The sequence below is a fragment of the Loxodonta africana genome, chromosome 22, assembly GCF_030014295.1.
Source record: "Loxodonta africana isolate mLoxAfr1 chromosome 22, mLoxAfr1.hap2, whole genome shotgun sequence".
NCBI lineage: Eukaryota > Metazoa > Chordata > Mammalia > Proboscidea > Elephantidae > Loxodonta > Loxodonta africana.
The window spans coordinates 35,570,815-35,589,752 of record NC_087363.1 but is presented as its reverse complement, the minus strand read 5'-3'; the positions used below and the strand labels follow the sequence as shown (position 1 = coordinate 35,589,752).

Genomic DNA, 18,938 nt, shown 5'->3' with positions numbered 1-18,938 from the left:
ACTCCCTTTACATTGGATCAGGCATGTGACCTGAGCAAGGGTGTTACATCCCACCCTAATGCTCTTCAACATAATCCAATCTTGCCTCATAACCATAGTAAGAGATTAGGATTTACAGCCTACAGGAAAATCATGTCAATCACAAAATGGAGGACAACCACGCAATACTGGGAATCATGGCCGAACCACGTTGACACATACTTTGGGGGACACAATTCAATCCATGACAGAGAATGATTGAGAGTCAATTCACTCTTCTGAAAACTGGTAGATATAGGTGAAAATTCAAACATTTATTCCAGTGTTTCTATAGAAAATCTTTTTTGGGATAATAGTATACTCAACGAGGGCAAATTCTTTTTTATAGATAAGCCCCGCAAATAAATAAATGAAGAAGGAACAGTAGAATTAGAGCATCACTATTTTGCCCCTCCCCTTTATTGATCTGGGCAAAGATCACTACTGCTGAAGTCGGTAAGTGACAAGCTAATGGCGCACTTCATAATGGATGACGGATGAGGCTGATGATCTGAGTCCTCGTGATTGAACTGCCACTTTACCAGAAATTAAGGTAATTGGAAGAATATGATCATGTCAAATGGATGCAGTCCACAAAATTCAGGATGTGGAAACTATACAAGGCAAAGATCTGATTTCTTCACCAAACAAGTTGCAAGAAAAGAATGAGAAAGATAGAAGTAGAATCTATAAATTGAAGGAGATTTAAGAGACATATCGAACAAATACAATATGTGGATGTTTGGATTCTGTTTCACACAAACCAACTGTAAAAAAGAAAAGTCAATAAGGGAAAAGTAAATAATAGATATTTGATGATATTAACAGACTAAATGATATGATGTTTGGGATTTACTTTAAAATAATCTAGGGTAGTGTAGGGAGGTATAGATAAAACAAAACTTAACAAAAATTAACTTATAGTTGTTGAAGCTGCTCATTTTTTACTATCTCTACTTTTATATATGTTTCAAAAATTTCCAAAATGAAATGTTAGAAGATTTACCAATTAGTTTTAGTTTGTAAATGTTGTTCAAATCTTCTGTATGCTTTGATTTTTTTTTTTTTTTTACCTGCCTATTCAATCAGTCACCTAGAAAGGAGAATTGAAAAATCTCTATTATGGAAATACGACACAGTGATAACAATGATGAATCTGTGAAACATCTCATAACATGGAGGAATCTGGAAGGCATTATGCTGAGTGAAATTAGTTGTAAAAGGACAAATACTGTATGAGATCACTATTACAAGAACTCAAGAAGTAGTTCAAACACAGAAGAAAATATTCTTTGATGGTTACAAGGGTAGGGAGGGAAGGAGGGAGAGGGGTATTCACTAATTAGATAGTGAACAAGAACTATTATTATAGGTGAAGGAAAAGACAACACACAATACAAGAGAGGCTAGCACAACTGGACTAAACCAAAAGCAAAGCAGTTTCCTGAATAAACCAAATGCTTCAAAGGCCAGAGTAGCAGGGACGGGGGTCTGGGGACCATGGTTTCAGGGGACATCTAGGTCAATTTTTATAATAAAATCTATTAAGAAAACATTCTGCGTCCCACTTTGGTGAGTGGCACCTGAGGTCTTAAACACTAGCAAGTGGCCATGTAAGATGCATCAATTGGTCTCAACCCACCTGGAGCAAAGGAAAATGAAGAACACCAAAGATACAAGGTAATTATGAGCCCAAGAGACAGAAAGGGCCACATAAATCAGAGACTACATCATCCTGAGACCAGAAGAACTAGATGGTGCCCAGCTACAGCCGATGACTGTCCTGACAGGGAACACAACAGAGAATCCTTTATGGAGCAGGTAAGCAGTGGGATGCAGACCTCAAACTCTCTTAAAAAGACCAGACTTAATGTTCTGACTGAGACTAGAAGGACCCCGGAGGTCATGGTCCCCAGACCTTCTGTTAGCCCAAGGCTGGAACCATTCTCAAAGCCAACTGTTCAGACAGGGATTGGACTGGACTGTAAGATAGAAAATGTTACTCGTGAGGAATAAAACAATAAAATAAAAAACCTCTTTTAATGATTATGGATTTATATATTTTTCTTTTTCTTTATATTCATTCTTATTTTACATATTTTGGAGACTGTACTCTTAAATGCATACAGAGAATTGTTACATCTTCCAAGTGAATTAAACCTTTTAGCATTATAAAAGTCTCTATCTCTAATAATACTTTTTGCCTTAAAGTCTACTTTGATAGTAATACAGTCTTACTAGCTTTTTTTTATTTTTAGTGTTTGTACATGACATTTTTAATCCTGTTATTTTCAATCTTTCTGTATCTTTAAATTTAAAGTATGTCTCTTATAACCAGTATATAGATGGATTTTATATTTTCATCTAGTTTGACATTCTAGTCATTTAATTGAAATATTTAGTTCATTTACATTTAATGTGATTACTGATACATTAGGGTTTAAAACTACCACCATACTATGTGTTTTCTGTTGTGTTGCTGCTTTTTACTCTGTTTTTAGTGATTAAGCTAATTACAAATGCAATCTTTACTTATTAAAGTCTAGTATCAAATAATACTTTTACTTCTTCTTGGACAATGCAAGGACCTTATAAGACTTTATCCTCAAGGTCAATATGTAAAAATCAATATTTCTATATCTAGCAACAAACAATTGGAAATAACAGCATGTTTGTGAGCTGCTAGAAATAATCCATTAGAGAGCAGTAAGTATAAATCACTGGAGGGATGTCCTTGAGTAGGGAATGGGATTTAGTGCACAAGTAAATTGGCCTAGTAAGAAGCCTAGTAGAAAGTGGAGGGAAGGCAATGTATATGGTAAAGATACTGGTAGGTGGAATACACATTGGCGGGAATCTTGTAGAAGTTCTGAGTACTTCGTTTTATCAGTGAAATAGGAAGCCAAGTCATCAGCTGGGAGTGAGGATGGGAATTGAGTATTGGGTGTTTGAGGAGAGAAGAAAAGGTATTGAATGGTTGCCAGGAGAGAAGAATAAATGGACAAGAGAAATGTAGTAGGATTGCCAAATCATTATCTGGAAAAAAAAAAATTTTTTTTTTGGCATAAGGAGTAAAGCATGGATTCAACTTCATTTTTTTCTCTAGATATCTACCCAGTTTTCCCAAATCTATTCACTGAATACTTTTATTACTTTTTGTTATTTTTTCTCTCCATTTACCTGGTTCCTCTAGATATAGACTAGAATTTTTCTTTGCCAGCTGGTAGTAGTGCATCTCCCAGTATGCCTGCATGTATTTAGGTTTTTTCACCAATGACAAACTACCACTGTAAAAGGTAGAGCCATTTCTGTTTTTTTCTTTTTTTGTTGTCCAACAAATACATTAGCATAGCTATGTATTACCTGTCTTCCAAGCAAAAGGAAGGCAGGCAGTTTATTTGCAGGTCTTTCACCTGGAGAGACCAGAAACCATTTGCCAGTAGCTCCTGCAGGGACTATACATAGCAAGCATATAGGTATGACTTCTGTTAAGAATTCAATTGTGTCTCCCCAAAATATATATTGGAATCCTAATCCCTATACCTGTGGATATAATCCCACTTGGAAATAGGGCTTTCTTTGTTAGGTTACTGAGGCCATATCAATGTAGGATATGTCCTAAACCTAATCACTTCTGAGTTTAAGAAGCAGCATAGACAAGCAAGTACAAAGGAGGGAAAATAGATACTAAGTGAAGATCACCAAGAAACCCCACTAAGGCTACAGAGGCTAAGACAGAATCTTCCCGCAGAGTGGACAGAGAGCCTCCCCCTATAACTGGCACCCTGAATTCAGGTATCTAGACTCCTAAACTGAGAAAACAAATTTCTGTTCTTTAAAGCCACCCACTTGTATTTCTGTGATAGCAGCTCTTGAAAACTAAGATCGCCTCTCTGAGGGTATCCCCAGGCTTCTTCCTTCCCTCCTCAAATAAAAAAGCACAAACCCACTGCCATCGAGTTGATTCCAACTCACAGGGACCCTGTAGGGCAGAGTAGAACTGCCCATAGGGTTTCCAAGGCTGCAGATCATTATGGAAGCAGACTGCCACATCTGTTTCCTGCAGAACCGCTGGTGGATTTGAACTGCTGATCTTTCAGTTAGCAGCTAGGCACTTTAACCACTATGCCACCAGGGCTTCTCCCTCCTCATGGAGCCTCTAAATCCAGCATCCTTGCCTCAGGCCTTCTCCCCACATTGAACCTTACTTTTGCCTCAGAAGAGCCAGCATGCTTGTTCTGGTTATTGTACTGTTCCAGGGATGGCGTCAAGGATGTGCGATCAGCTGACAGGTTCCCAGATTTTCCACTGTGACTTTTCCATTTAAAATTAACTGTAAGTCAGATTTTCATTCTTCTACTTCTCCATCATTAAACAAGGAATTATATAGCAAAAGAGAGAATTTTTCTCTGGCACTCCTCTTCAGAGACTGTTAGGCATTAGTGTGAAGTAGGTATTTTATTCTCTTAGATGCTATTGTAAATGGAATCACTTCCCTAATTTTCCTTTCAGATTTCTCATTGCTGGTGTATAGAAACCCAACAGATTTTTGTTTACCTTGTACCCTGTAACTTTGCTAAATTCCTCTATTAGCTCTAGAAATTTTCTTGTAGACTTGTTGGGATTTTCTATATATAGGATCATGTCATCTGCGAATAGAGAGAATTTTACTTCTTCCTTTCCAGTCTGGATACCTTTTATTTCTTTTTCCTGTCTTACTGCTCTGGCTTGAACATCTAATACAATATTAAATAGAAGTGGTAAGAGTGATCACCACACTGATTCTTTCTTACAGTTTCTATCTCTCTGCTGAAATTACATATCTGCTGACACATGTTGTCTGCCTTTTCCACAAAACCTTTAACATATTGATCATATAGTTTCAATGTCTGGGAAATGTAATCTCTTGAGTCTAATTCTTTTGATTTTCATATTTCTTGGCAATTAGTTATTATTCCTGGCATTTTTTTGTGTCTCGTAATTTTTGATTGATTGCCAGGCGTAGTGCATAGGACAGAGCCTGAGATGAGTAATATTTGTGTCTGGGAATGGGCACACTTATTCTTACAATAGGCTTTAATGTGGGAGATTGCATCAGTCTAGTCAGGAGTTGAACTGGGTTTGGGTTTTGTTGTTATGATTATCTTTGTGCACCCCAGGCTTTCAATTTCTCTAATGTTACCTTGTATTTAGAGCGGGGATTGATTTTTCTAGAGAGTTTTTCTCAATAGTTCTGTGCGACTCTCAAGTGTACGTCTTTTCTGTGAGCTTGTGTCTTAGAGAGGCTCTTCCGTGCTCTTGCCCCTCCCCAGCAGCAGTCTGCTATTGCTTGTTACTTGGTGCTTTATAATCTGAAGGCTGGGGGTGGAGGGAAGGAGTTCTCTGGTGTCTTGGTTCAAACTCCGGCTTAGGCTAGTTGATTGCCCTGTAACCTCAGTTCCCTGATAAGCTCAACAAAAGCTGTGATTTTGTAGAAGATCTAGGCTTTTTTTGTTGCTGGGGTGAGAGTGAGACTCCTTCCAGCTTTCTGTATTTCTAGGCCTTAAACTGAATCTTGAATGGCAGGTAGGAGTTGACATGACGAAAAAAGGTGGGATAGGCATTTGGAGCAGAGAAAGGTGCTCAGCAAGACATACGGGCATGAAATTGCATGAGAGCCTCATTTATAAACAACTCGTTTAAGATCAAATTAACATGATGAGTGAAAGTTGGGAGGAATAGTGGACTAGGTCATGGAAGCACCTGAATGCCCAGCAAAGGTGTTAAATTGTATTCTGAAAGTACTGAGGAGCCATAAATCTACAGCTTTGGTAGGCATTTGCTATCAAGCCTCTTTTCTTTGGTGATCAAGAGGGGTTAATAAGGCATGGGATGAATTACTTCTAAATGAATTGCCATGCTCTTCAGTCGGTCAGTAGTACCCAATCTATGTGTGGAAGAGGCTGCTGAGTATCTAATTTACCCATATGTTTTGCCCCCAGTCGGGCAGTATTGGTGCTGCGGACAGTCCTGAGGAGTGGGAGAAGGTATGGGACAACTGGAGGCTACTGACAATGGCTGGGATCTTTGACTGCTGGGAGCCCCCAGAGGGAGGAGACATCCTGTATTCCTACACTGTCATCACAGTAGATTCCTGCAAAGGCCTGAATGACATCCACCACAGGTAAGTCACGCTGCTGTCCCTCAGACCAAAAGGATTAAGAGCAGTGTTTGTCCTCTTTGCTTTTAGATAGATAACTTTTGGAATTCAGAGGTTCTTTGTGCACAAATTTAGAGACTGGGAAACTAAGACAGCTGCTTCACAAAATATAATTACAGTCAGTTCTGCTATAACATGACATGCATTCCTAAAGATCACTGCACTATGCAAAATTGTGCAATAAAAAAATAAAACTTTAAATAAATAAATAAGTGAGCTGATGGACACGACACTTAAGAACTTTGTCAGTGATACATCAAAAAAATAATGTTGTTAGGTTCTGATGCAAAAGGGCCCTATGTACAATAGAACAAAACACTATCTGGTCCTGGGCCATCCTCACAATCATTGCTATACTTGAGCCTATTGTTGCAGCCACTGTGTCAGTCCATCTTGTTGAGGGTCTTCCTCCTTTTTGCTGACCCTTTACTTTACCAAGCATGATGTCCTTCTCCAGGGACTAGTTCCTCCTGATAACATGTCCAAAGTATGTAAGTCAAAGTCTCGCCATCCTCCTTTTTAAGGAGCATTCTGGCCGTACTTCCAAGACAGATTTGTTCATTCTTCAGGCAGTCCAGGGTATGTTCAGTATTCTTTGTCAACACCATAAAAAATAATAGAAACTTAATAAAAACTGTAGCACAGTTTTATACACATTAAGTGGTTAAGAAATACAAAAATATTCCAGTAAATATGGCACTTTACCTTGAAAAACACCTGAAGTTTGCTTGTGAAAGTGGCTGTTGGAAAGATTGCAGCTCATGTGTTATGCAGTACAAGGAAGGTTATCAAAATTTGTCATCTTTTGCAGTCTTAAATCCTGGGGCATGTTTTTCTGCCTTTAAAATGTAGTTTCTTTGAGGCGTGTGTTTATAATAGATACCTATTTCATCAAAATTGAAAATTTAGACCAATACATATAGACTATTTCTTCAATTAATGGAAACCCTGGTGGCGTAGTGGGTAACGGCTTCAGCTGCTAACCGGACATGGATTTGGTTTTTTTTGTTGTTGTTGTTTTGTTTTCTTCAATTAACATCTGTATCTCTGCTGGAAATTCTTTTGAGTTTTTTTTTTTTTTTTTTACCTGTATCTATGATTTTGCCCAACAGCTGAAGGCTTTGGAAATTGTAGTGACATTTGAAACCATCAAACCAGCCACTAAACCCATTGCTGTCAAGTCGATTCTGACTCATAGTGACCCTGTAGGACTAGTAGAACTGCCCCATAGGGTTTCCAAGGAGCAGCTGGTGGATTTGAACTGCCGACCTTTTGGTTAGTAGCCATAGCTCTTAACCACTGTGCACTACTATCACTAAAAGGAGTCAATTCTGCAGGTTTTAAGGTCTTTGTATATAGATAGTGCTTTCTCTTTTCGAGAAAGATTCCAGTTGCTAAACAGTCTTTCTCCTATTCCTTTAACCAAGCCAAACCCGTTGCCACTGAGTCAATTCCTACTCATAGCAACCCTATAGGACAGAGTAGAACCTGCCCCATGGGGTTTCCAAGGAGCGGCTGGTGGATTTGAACTGCCGACCTTTTAGTTAGCAGCTATAGCTCTTACCCACTGTGCCATCAGGATGCCCCTATTCCTTTTGGCATTATTAATTTAGCAGAATTTCTTGAAGATTTCCCAGCCGTGGGCCTTTTTTTTTTTTTGCAGCATTGTCACTGCTGTGGATTCCATTATGCCTATTGCTCGGGAGATAGCATTTTTTTTTTTTTTTCCTTTCAGGGTGCTTTATTATTCCAAGCTTTTCTTCAATACTTAAAAGTTTTCTATTTGCATGCACTGCTTGTCATGTTGTGAACCAGGAAGAGTGTTTGAGATGTTGAATGAGTGTTTTTTAATAGAAAAATTCACAAATGCAAAAGAATAGCAAAACACAGCTTTGTAGGGTAATACGTGGCAAACTGAGATAGCTGGTAAGTATTTGAAGGATGTGCATGTGTGTGTTTTGTGTGTTCCTACAAGGTTCAGTTCATCTGGGTACAGTTTTCTGTGTTCACCTAGTGTTTTTTTACAGACAAAATCATGCGTAAGCAAATACATAATCTGTGTTTTGCTCGAATTGTTCTCGTAAATTAGTCGCATTAGAATAGAGTCACGTCTTGAAAATAAGCATTTGGAGAATTGACTGTATTTGTGTAACACATTTGTAGCCTTTGCTAGATCTGAGTACCCTCACAATTGATTTTTTGATGTTTTGCTGAAAAGAATGCTGTGTTACACATACTAAGATTACCTACTTTAGCCTTATCCTACGTTTATCTGTGAAATCATGTCTTAATGTGATGTAGTAGTTATATTTTTTGCTAATTCATCGAAAAATAAGTTCATTTAATTCATCTAATCTAAAACACCACTGATTTAAAAATATACCATTATTTTATATGCTACTATCTTTTTTTTTAAGAAAGGTAAAGTGCTGCCAATTACTGCCAACTAAATATATCATAATACAGTGCAAAAATGCCATTCATCATAAGATGCATTTGAATTTCAGAGATTTTAAAAATATTTTTTAAAGTATCTGATTTGATGAAATACAGTATTGAAGTATGAAAATAGATTTTTATGCTTATGTCTCCTAAAATCAACTGTACCATTCACTGTTGAAGTGTGTACCACACTTTCAGTTGGCCTAGGACACAAAATTGGAAGCCAACCATAGAATAGTTTCCTAATGTCATCTTAGACAACCTCTTTGCTTTTATGAGGCATGGTTCCTTTTGTTCACAATTATGTGAATAGCCCTTTTTTAACTATAAGTCTTTCACAGGTGGTGAGGCTGGAGATTGTTGTTGACAGACACGTTTTTCAGCATCTATTTTTTCCTAGACTAGAGCATCACAGAAGGTTGTACGCTGGAATGCACTGGGCACTAAGCACTATTCACTGTCTTTGCCATGACACTGGCTCTCCTAGGGTTGGATTTGGTGCCTCTGAGGTTGTGCTTGGGGAGCCTCCATGGCAACAGTCAGCCTGTGATGCACAGTGGGAGGGAGGCTTTCCCTTTCAATGATTTGAACTATTAGTGGACTCACATCTCTCTTCCTTCTCTCCCTACCCTCATCTCACCTTTCCCAACCAATGTTGTGACTGCCCTGGCCAGAATGCCTGCCATATTAGATGGAGATGAGGCAGTCTCTAAATGGCTTAACTTTGGTGAGGTCACAACTCAGGAAGCTTTGAAGTTAATCCACCCCACAGAGAACATCACCTTCCATCCAGTCTCGCCTGTGGTGAACAACTCCCGAAACAACACTCCTGAGTGTCTGGCTCCAGTTGACTTGCTGGCAAAAAAGGTAGGGACCTGTGACCATTATAGTCCTTTTCAAGCTTTCTTTCTGTCAGTATATAGTCTTTTACAATCAGAACTTGGCTCTCATATTCCTAGTATATGGCAAGGTAGAGTAGAGCAATGATTCTCAAACCTGGTTGTGACTCAGAGCCCTTAGGGAGGGCTCTTTAAAAATGTAAATGCTGGACCCTATCTATACATACGGAATCAATATTCAAGGCTGGGCAGGGGCTTCTGTAGCATTAAGAAGCTTCTTCCGTGATTCTGATAATAAGGTAAGTTAGAGGACTCCTAATCCAGAGGAACTAAGAAAAAGAAAAGAAACCCTTGGCCATTAATTGTACCTTTGTCCCCAACCCACTATCTGATTTTTTATGTTCCTTTTCTGTACCTCTTCTTTTCAAACTACAAGCTGCAGAAGGAGTTGTAGGTCTCTGTCTCCTGCAGGAGGATTTCAGAGCATCCATGTCATGAACTATAACCTCTTAGAATTAGTAAGGATCCAGAGGATCTATTTTGAAGGGAGGATGAACAGGCAAAAGGCCTACAATGGGGAGGGAGCTTCCAGAAACAAAAATGTCCAGGCTGGCCCCCACTGACATTTGAGGGGCGAGGTTTAAGAGTGGCCGTTGTTTCTAGGTGGCATAAAGGGACCTGAAATAGGACATACCTCTGAGAGTCCAAGAGTAGGTATCGTAGAATGCCTGAGAGGTGTCGGGGAGGATGATTCCAAGAACAGCTACCCCCTCCCACTTTTAAAAAAGTGTTTAAAGTTTTTCATCTCTTCAGTCAGTGTCTTTTCTTTTGTCTCGGTTCTCTGCAAACTCCCAAAACCCTGACACTTCATCTTTTCTTTTTTTAGATATCTCTAAACATGTGATTATAGATATGGATTTTGCATGTTGTCCCATCTCCGCCATAGTCTTTACTCCAAAAGAACTCCTGTTTTAGAGAGTGGCATTATGCTAATCCAGAGCTCTTCAGTTCAGGGTTGGGGTGCAGGTGTACAGGAAGCAGAGTGAGCAGTGACGGTTGTGTACAGGTGCTGAATAATGGGGAAACAAGCTAGCCTGCTCAGCTTTAGGCCCAGGATCTCTGATCATGGTAGCTGTTTGAGGCTCATCCATACCTCTCCAGCCTCATTTCCCAACACTGCTGCTGGTCACACTGAATTACCTTCTTTTTCATTCTTTGCACATGTTTGGAATGCCCTTTATCTCTTTTCTCTGCCTGGTCCAGCACATCTCTGTGAAGCCGCCTCCTAAGCCTATTCCCGTACCTATTGGAGCACACTCAGTGGGTCCTTCCTTCCTTTGTACTCCCAAACCACTTTGTACATGCCTTTACTAGCATTTATTACAGACCATGATCTGCCTCACAAATTTGTGAGTTCTTTGAGAATAGAAGCTGTGCTTTTCACCTTTGAACACTCAGAATTGACCACAGTTTTCCTTAAACTATCACTGGAGGAAGAGGAAGTGGCTAAGGAGATGGATTATTGAGAGGTATGCTGAGAGCATGCTTTTAGGACAGAAAGTTGAAGTAACAAAATATTTCCTTTGAAAAACAGATTGCAATTAATGTAATTAATTGCTATTAAGACTGCCTGGACTCATATCCCTACTCCACCTCCTACTAGCAAGGTGTGACTTTCAGCAAGTGACTTAACTTCTCAGAGTCTCAGTTTCCTTTTTTGTGAGATTGTGGAAATGATATGTTCCTCGCAGTGTTGGTGAAAAGATAAAATTAAAAAAATCCACATAGAATGGGTGGTACAATGTTGGCCCTCAGTTAAGTGTTCAATTACAATTAGGTCTATATGTATAGAGAAAGAAGGAAGAATCAAGAGGTTAAACCCATTCTGAAAATGTCCAGCCTTACTCAGTTATTTAGCTCTGGCATTAGGAGGTAGATGCTGCCTGGTCCCCAGCAGCGAAAAAGAGAACACTTCTAACTGCTGTAGCCCCATCTGGCCCTAGTAACATTTTCCAAGCCTGGGGCAGTACCTAGTGCCTCTTCCTCTTTCTTCCCTTGGAGTTAGCCACCTTCTTAGCCTTTTCCCAAATGCTTGAGCAAGGTGGTTTCAGCTTTGTCCTCCTTTCTCCTAGGAGCTCAAGGCAGGTAGCAGCAGCGAAAGGTTGTTGCAGTGGCTGGCCACAAAGTCGCCCAAAAAGGAAGACTCCAAAACAGCCCAAAAGGAGGAGTCAGATGTGCCTCAGTGGTCCAGCCAGTTCCTGCAGAAGAGCCCACTCCCGCCCAAGAGAGGCAGCGCAGGACTCCTGAAGCGATGGCTGAAGCAGGAGGAGGAGCCCCCGGCCAAGCAGCCTCATTGCCAGTAACTCAGGGCTTTAGAGACCAAGGCCACAGTTTGCTGCAGTCTTTGCTGCTGCTCCTAACAGTTCCTTAAAGTGTGTGTGTGTGGTGTATGTGTACTCCGGGGGGGCAGAGTGTGGTAATTTGCTTTGGATTGTTTCTAACATGAGCGAGGAGATAGGACAGTTTTAGTTGATGGTTGTAGGCTCATGGAGGGAGTGGCTGTTCCTGGCTGTGACTAGGAACCCAGCATGGAGCTGATGGGTGGCCTTGGAGAAATGCCTACAGTTTCTGAGAGGAAGAGGAGAGGCCAACACCATCACCAGCCCCGAAGGGCCCAGGCCCAGCAGGGCAGTATGCCTGGGCAGACCTTTCCCAGTAGGGCTGGTGGAGGAGGAGCCTGCCTTGAGGCTTGACCTTGCTGGGCGCTCACACAGCCCTGGCCTGGTGCTTCCAGCAGGAGGCTGCTTCCTGTTCAGCCTTTGGACTCTTTCAGTCTTTTAGAATTTTAAGTTCTTAAAACGTTTTTTGTTTTTGTTTTTGTTTTCACTGAATATATAAATTATATTTGATAATCTGTATTTTGGAAAGTGATGCTGGTGGGGCAGTCCCAGATTTTACCTAGTTTTCTCCTGGCATCAGTTCTAAGGAATGGGTTTTGTCACAAATGGGGAACACTGGGATTTTTTTTGGAAAAACTCCTTTTTTGGAAACAATAAAAAGGCTTGGTTGAAGGCACCTTGTTGAGTCTCTTCACATTAATACCTGGACATCTGAATCCTTTAGCTTAAAACTAACTTGGCTGAGTGCCCGTGATGAGCAGGGGCTGGGGGAGAACTTGGTGCAGAGAACCAGGCCAAGACCCTCTCCTTACCGCAGGGAGCCTATCCAGAGATTCCGACCCTGCATAGAGCAGGGCACAGAGGATGCTGTGGGTTTGGGGTTGGGACTGGGGGCTTCTTCTGAGGCCCTGGAAGTGAGGCTGCCTAGAGGGACTCCCCACCTGCCCCAGCCTGGATCAGGGCCCCCTAATGATGTGCTCCGCGGGCTGAATCACTTTATAATTAGGTATCATTTTGGTGGTTATCTAGTTGTTCATCTCCCCACCAAGACTAGTAATTCCATGATAGCAGAGACCACTTTTTCGACATTACTGTTTTCCTAACGCCGCTCCCCCCCCGCCCCCCGCCGCAAAAAAACCCAAACCCGTTGCCAATCTACTCGAATCTGACTGACAGCAACCCCCGCAGGACAGAACAGAAGTGCCCCATAGGGTTTCCATGGAGCTGCTGGTAGATCTGAACTGCCGGACTTGGGGTTAGCAGCCGAGCTCTTAACCAGTCTTCCCAGTGTCGTTAATAGTAGGTGTGCAAACTTTTGTTAAACATGCCAAGCCCCGGTGCTACAGTAGGGGAAGGACAGGCATAAACCATATAGCACACCTTGACCTCTCATTTTAGTACGTGCTTGTGTACCAAAGGTAACAAAACGAGATGTGAAGAGTGGAGAGGGCTGCTGCAGATGGGGTGCTCTGACAGGCCTCTCCTGTAAACCCGGAGGGGAAGAGAAGGTGCAGAGAGGCTGGGTGGAGCCAGCGCCTTGGTATTCAGATGTGGGACGGGTGGAAGAATCTTGAGGAGCGCCAGGGCCTGGCCCGCTCCTTCCTCTTTCGGACGTCCAGGAGGGAAGAACCCGCAAAACGCTATCCCGGGAAGCAAGAAGGAAGCCAACCCCAAGGCCATCGGAGAAGAGGCGGCGATGGCCTGCCCCAGAGAGCGGCTCCAAAAGTGGCTGACGGCAGCATCTCAAGCAGGCTTGCGCCCTGCCCCCGTGCAGACCCCGCCTGCCGCCGTGCAGACCCCGCCTGCTGCCGGCGGAGGTGCGGGCGCGGACTCGGGCCCTATGCAAATCAGGGATCGGAATCTCCGCCAATCGGAGGGGAGTCTCGAAACTGAGCTGCTAATGGGAGGCGAGCGGCGCCTGGCGCGGCACGCCTCCAACAGACCTCGACGGGCGGGTGTCGGGGGGCGCGGGGCCAGCCGGGAGTCCCTCGCTCTGGCCCGCTCGCATTTCCTTTCCTCTCCGCCTTCTTTTTTTTTTTAATTCTTCTTTTGAGCGCCCTCCCTTCCGGTTGAGGAGGCGGGGTTGGGGCAGAGGGGCTTACTCAGTGACGTGTTTACTAGGAGGGGAGGAATGGTTTCGCTCCTGGCCTCCGGTTTTGTTTGGGGGAATTTGTGTGGGGTTTGGTTGTTTTATTAAGAGCTTTTAAAAATACAGTAATATACCAGAATTTTGACTGCTATGACTATTTTGTCAAGTTTGCTTTAAGTTTAATAAACAAGTGACAAAAATGAACTTCGCTTTTTCCTTACTACCTTGCCACTTTCAGAGTTGTAAATCAGTTTGGTGGGGTCTTTTCATTTTAAAATGAAAAAAATAGAATGTCTTGAGTGGCATGTATCTTTTTCATTCAGGATTTTATACTTTCACGTAGACGTGATGTCAAAAACATATCTGAGAAGTTTCCGGTTTGCATAAACAGCATCATCTTGGGCAATTTATTCTGCAACTTGATATTTTCTGTCTAGCTTATCAGGGATGTATATCCTCAGCTTTACCAGGTATTGCCAAATGGCTGTCCAATTTTTCACTTTTTTCAGGGGCATATGAATCCCCATTCCCCCAACCTTCTTGCTTACTAGAGCATCTTCTACCCTGTGTTTTTAACCAACCAAATCTAACCAACAAACAGGGCAGCTCTCCCCTGCCTGTCTGGCATTTCCTCTCTGGGTGAGGCCAGGTTAAGCCAGGACTCCAGCTGTTCTTCGGGGCAGGTTCAGCCCTAGAATGTGGCCGTCTGGCCCCAAGATGCCAGCCCGCACCCTGCCCCTCCTGCTGCAATCATCCTTGGCTCCAGTCCTTAAGGGGATTCTTTCCTGCCCTGCAACCTTTCAGGAGGCAGAGGGTACCTGGGGGCCTGTGGTGCCCATCCCCCTCGCCTGTCTAGAGTCTGTCTGGACTCATCACCTGCAAAGCTTCCGTGCCCGAAAGCCAGTCCCACTTTGTGCAGAGATAGAAACATACCAGGCAAGGGAGGGACTTGGCCAAGAGCGCACAGCTTGGAGTAGGTAAGCTGAAGACAAATCCAAGGGCTTCCTGGCCTGGGAAGGGTGTCTCAGCTTGAATTTTGACAAGATCCTGTTTGCTGCCAGGAAGGGTCTGGAGGGGACATGTCAGAGTGGAAACCAGAGATAGTAAAGGATGCCTCAGACTCTCAGATTCCCACCTGGGCCTGCCCCAGACTAGCCTGTGCCACCTACCCCTTCTCAACCAGACTGAGGAGCAAGTGGCTGAAAAGGTGGAGACCCCATTCCCTGGGAAGAGGAGCTTTGGCTCAGGCTGTACAGAAGGGTCCCCCATATATGCAAGGCTCTGACCAAGTCCTTTGGCCCCTCTGGGGCTTGGTTTGCCCATCTCTGAATGAGGAGGGTGGGTGCTCACAATTGAACTTCCAGGAACCCAAACTAGCAGAGACAATTGGTGTTGGGGAAGGCCCAGGACCTCTTGGTGAGTTGTCCCTCCTGTGAAGACAGGTGAGGGTCCCCCTGTGTCCTGGCAAATCCAGGAGGAGAGGCTTGCTGCAGACTCCACAGGGAACACTCTGGTGGGCCACAGGGGGCACTGGTGAAAGGGACTGGACAATAAAGGTGAACAACACAGAAGGGTTTAAAGGGCATCATTTCTCAGCTGAGGCCATGTTCTAAGCAGCCAGACTCCCAAACCCTGAGGCAGCCAAGAACCTTGGCTTACACCCAAGGCTCTATTGGTTGATGAAGGGCAGAGACTAGGAGAGACAACAGGAAATGGGCAAGAAAAGGGACCTCTGATAGGGTTTTCTGCAGGGTGGACTGGACAAGGCTCTTGGATGCCAATGGCAATGCTTGGTGAAGGCTATGACCCCAGTGCAGACACTCAGCTGACAGGCTGGGTCTGGCTTTCACCAGCTTATGGTGTCCTTCAGCTCAGTTTCCTTCAGGACCACCACTATATGGGGCTTCTTGTCCTGTGAAGTAGCCGGAAAGGCCCTCATAGAAGACCTAGTTGAGAGATCTCAGAGTAGGAGACAGCAAGCCACACTTGGCTCACACACTTATTTTGTTTGGCCCATACAGTATTTATTTTTTGAGCCTACATTTTAGAAGTGGGAGGTTTCACGCAAAAACGTTGATTTTCACTTAGAAAAATTCTCGGGAGGTGCTTCTAACAGCTGGGCCCCATGGGGGACTGTGGTTGGGCTTTGGCATCCTTCCTGGGCTCCCTAGACTAGACGGCACAGGCCACTCCCAGGTCCAGAAGGGGACTTAGAAGCACTTTCAGAAGGCACTTCTGACTACATTTGAAAAAATTGGAAGCTCCAACTGTGCAGAGCCTACACCGCTGCTTGGCAACAGTTAGCAGGAGCAGTTAACCACTGCCCCCTTCAGGCAGGGCCTGTGTCTTCCAGCAGGCTAGACTCCCCTGCCTGGCCTGGGGCCTGTAAGCCTCTATGTTTAAGACTCTTGGTCTGGCCCCTCCTCACCCTCACCCCCATCCACCCATTTTATAACTGGGAAACTGTGATGGATTTGCAATGTGTCAACTTGGCTAGGCTGAACTACATTTCCCAGAACTCCCTTTTCTTGTATGGTTCCCGTTAGGATGGGCCACAGGCTGAATCTTGCCAGATTTGGAAGGAAGCAGCCATTTTGGTTGCTGATCTGCTGACTCACCCAGCTAGCGTCAAGCAGCAGCTGGGCCTGAAATTGCTCTAGCCTCTGCTTTCCCCGATCCTCCTTCAGTTTTTCTGACTCCTAAGCCATCCACTCAAGCCAAGTGTCTGTGTTTAGCTCTGTGGTAGAAGGTCTCAGTTTCTGCAGCCTCCTCGCATCGCCAAGGTCAGAAGAAACGAGAATGGACACAGGTTTCAGTCTGTCCTCCTGGGGCTCCAGCTCATGCTAGGGAGGTTTCAGCCTGCTCATGACCTTCCATCCTGACTGCCTGCTCTTGCACTTCCAGCTCCATCAACAGACGTGGACATACAACCTTCCAGAATGCTTAATCAGCCTCCAGAATTGTACAGGCCAATTCCTTGTAACAAACCATATACATATACATGTATATATGTATGTGTGTACATATGTATGTACATATATATTATATGAATATATGTTTATGCATGTATCTTCTAGTTCTGCTTCTCTGGTTGAACCCTGGCTAATGCAGGAACCCAAGCCCTGCCCATTCTCTGGCCTCATGACCTATCATGTCTACTCCCTGCTTTCACTACATCCAACCTTTCACCATTCCCAAAACTCAGGAGCTTCTTTTATAACTCAGGGCCTGTGCTTGTGCTGGCACTCCCGCCTGGGATGTCCCCATTCAGAAACTGCTGGTCTACCTGTCCTCCTTCACCTGGCTGAGCTCCTCGAGAGCAGGGAGGAAGTCTGATGGGTCCCCATCCTGCTCCTGCTCCCTTCTACCCCCAGCCTGGCCCAGTCAGCAGTGGGTGCCGTTGGTATGTGCAGAGAGGGTGACTGTGTACAAAGCCCTTGGCATACAAGATCTCATTTTATTCTCCAAATGCCTCTGCAAGTACCACTGCCCTGTTTTGCAAGTGGAAGTGCTCCCAATGGTGGTTCCTTTGGGAAGAACCAGGGCATCTCTGCTGCCTTAGACCGGTAGTGGTAACAGAACAGCTAATGTGCCCTCTGGCCACATCACTCAAGGCTGATACTTGGAATAAGGAGATGTCAGTGCCCTGTGACCCTCTCCAACAGGCAGAGGGACAGGGACAGGCTTGGCTGACCCAGGAGAGTTGAATGGGGAGATCCCATCCTCTGGGTAGCTAAGGCTGAACTGCCTGAAAAGGGCCTGGGTCCCTGGTCTTCTAGCACCTGCAGGATCATCCTGGAGCCAGAGAGAAATCAGATCTGGGGACAAAGAAGGCAGATCTGAGATCCCAAGGAAGTTCAATGAGGCAGGAGGCAGCATCCCGGAAAGAGGAGCCCTGTTGACAGGTAGAGAGTACAACACCTGAGGGGGTACTGATGTGCTGCAGGGAGCCTAGAGATTCTGGACAAAGGCAGTGTGTCCAAAAAAACCAAAACCAAACCCACTGCCGTCGAGTCGATTCTGACTCAGCGACCCTATAGGACAGAGTAGAACTGCCCCATAGAGTTTCCAAGGAGCGCCTAGTGGATTCAAACTGCTGACCTTTTGGTTAGCAGCCATAGCACTTAACCACTATGCCACCCCTCCCTAATCAGCAGATAAGGGATTAAAAGAAATTTTTGTTGGCTCCTGTGGCGAAATGAATTCCTTTATGTGGCATTTTTCCCTGGTTCTTTGGAAAAACTGCTTGGAAGTTTTTCCTCCCTAACCCCTGAGGAGTTTTTACCTTTGCCCTAGCTCTTTGGAGAAACTACTTGGGGGACCTCCCAGGTTGCTTTTTACCCCAGAGGGTGGGTTGTTAGTTTTGTCCCGGGAAGAAGGCAGTCTCTGTCAGCTGAAAAAGGTAGTTTTGTACAAGACCTAAGTTAATTGACATCTCATGGGCTTGTGACTCTCCCAAAGTGATTGGCTGGGCCACAATCTTGGAAGGGATTGGTTGCTTTACTATTCAAATAGTGGCTTGAAAATCCACTCAGTAGGGTTAGTAGATTTGCAGTCCACCAGGGGGATTGGTCAATTCATGGTCCTGCTGGGAGGCTCGTGCCTTGCAACTGAGAAGTTTACTTATATAAGCCACTAACCCCACAGAGGATGTTAGCGAGAAGAGGCTAGGAGGGAGCCTCAAGGCCAAAAAGAACCTGGAGCTGAGCTGTTTGGACCTGGAGTTCCTGCAAAATGAGCCTCCTAAAAGAGCTGTAATATGGGCCAAGGGCTATAACACAGAAGATGGCAAGAGGCCCAGAAGAGGGACCCAGTGGCAAAACCCATGGGGATGGCAAAAAGCTCCTGCTAGGAGAACAGCAGCCAAGCAAGCTGCTACAGTGGCTACAGTGAGCTGGGCCACTTAGCAACAGAGAGGCCTACACGGCCAAGAGGGAGCATGCACCACTGAG

At 44.1% G+C, this 18,938-nt stretch overlaps 1 protein-coding gene across 1 annotated transcript in view; it reads left to right on the top strand.

The window, feature by feature from the left end:
- Positions 1–12,573, top strand: part of HMCES (5-hydroxymethylcytosine binding, ES cell specific) — a 36,418-nt gene extending 23,845 nt beyond the window's left edge. The window contains exons 5-7 of the mRNA XM_003409950.4: positions 6,000–6,181; positions 9,334–9,526; positions 11,631–12,573. Coding sequence (XP_003409998.1) covers positions 6,000–6,181; positions 9,334–9,526; positions 11,631–11,861 — 606 coding nt within the window. The 3' untranslated portion in view covers positions 11,862–12,573. The remainder of the gene's footprint in view (positions 1–5,999; positions 6,182–9,333; positions 9,527–11,630) is intronic.
- The last annotated feature ends 6,365 nt before the right edge of the window (positions 12,574–18,938 follow it).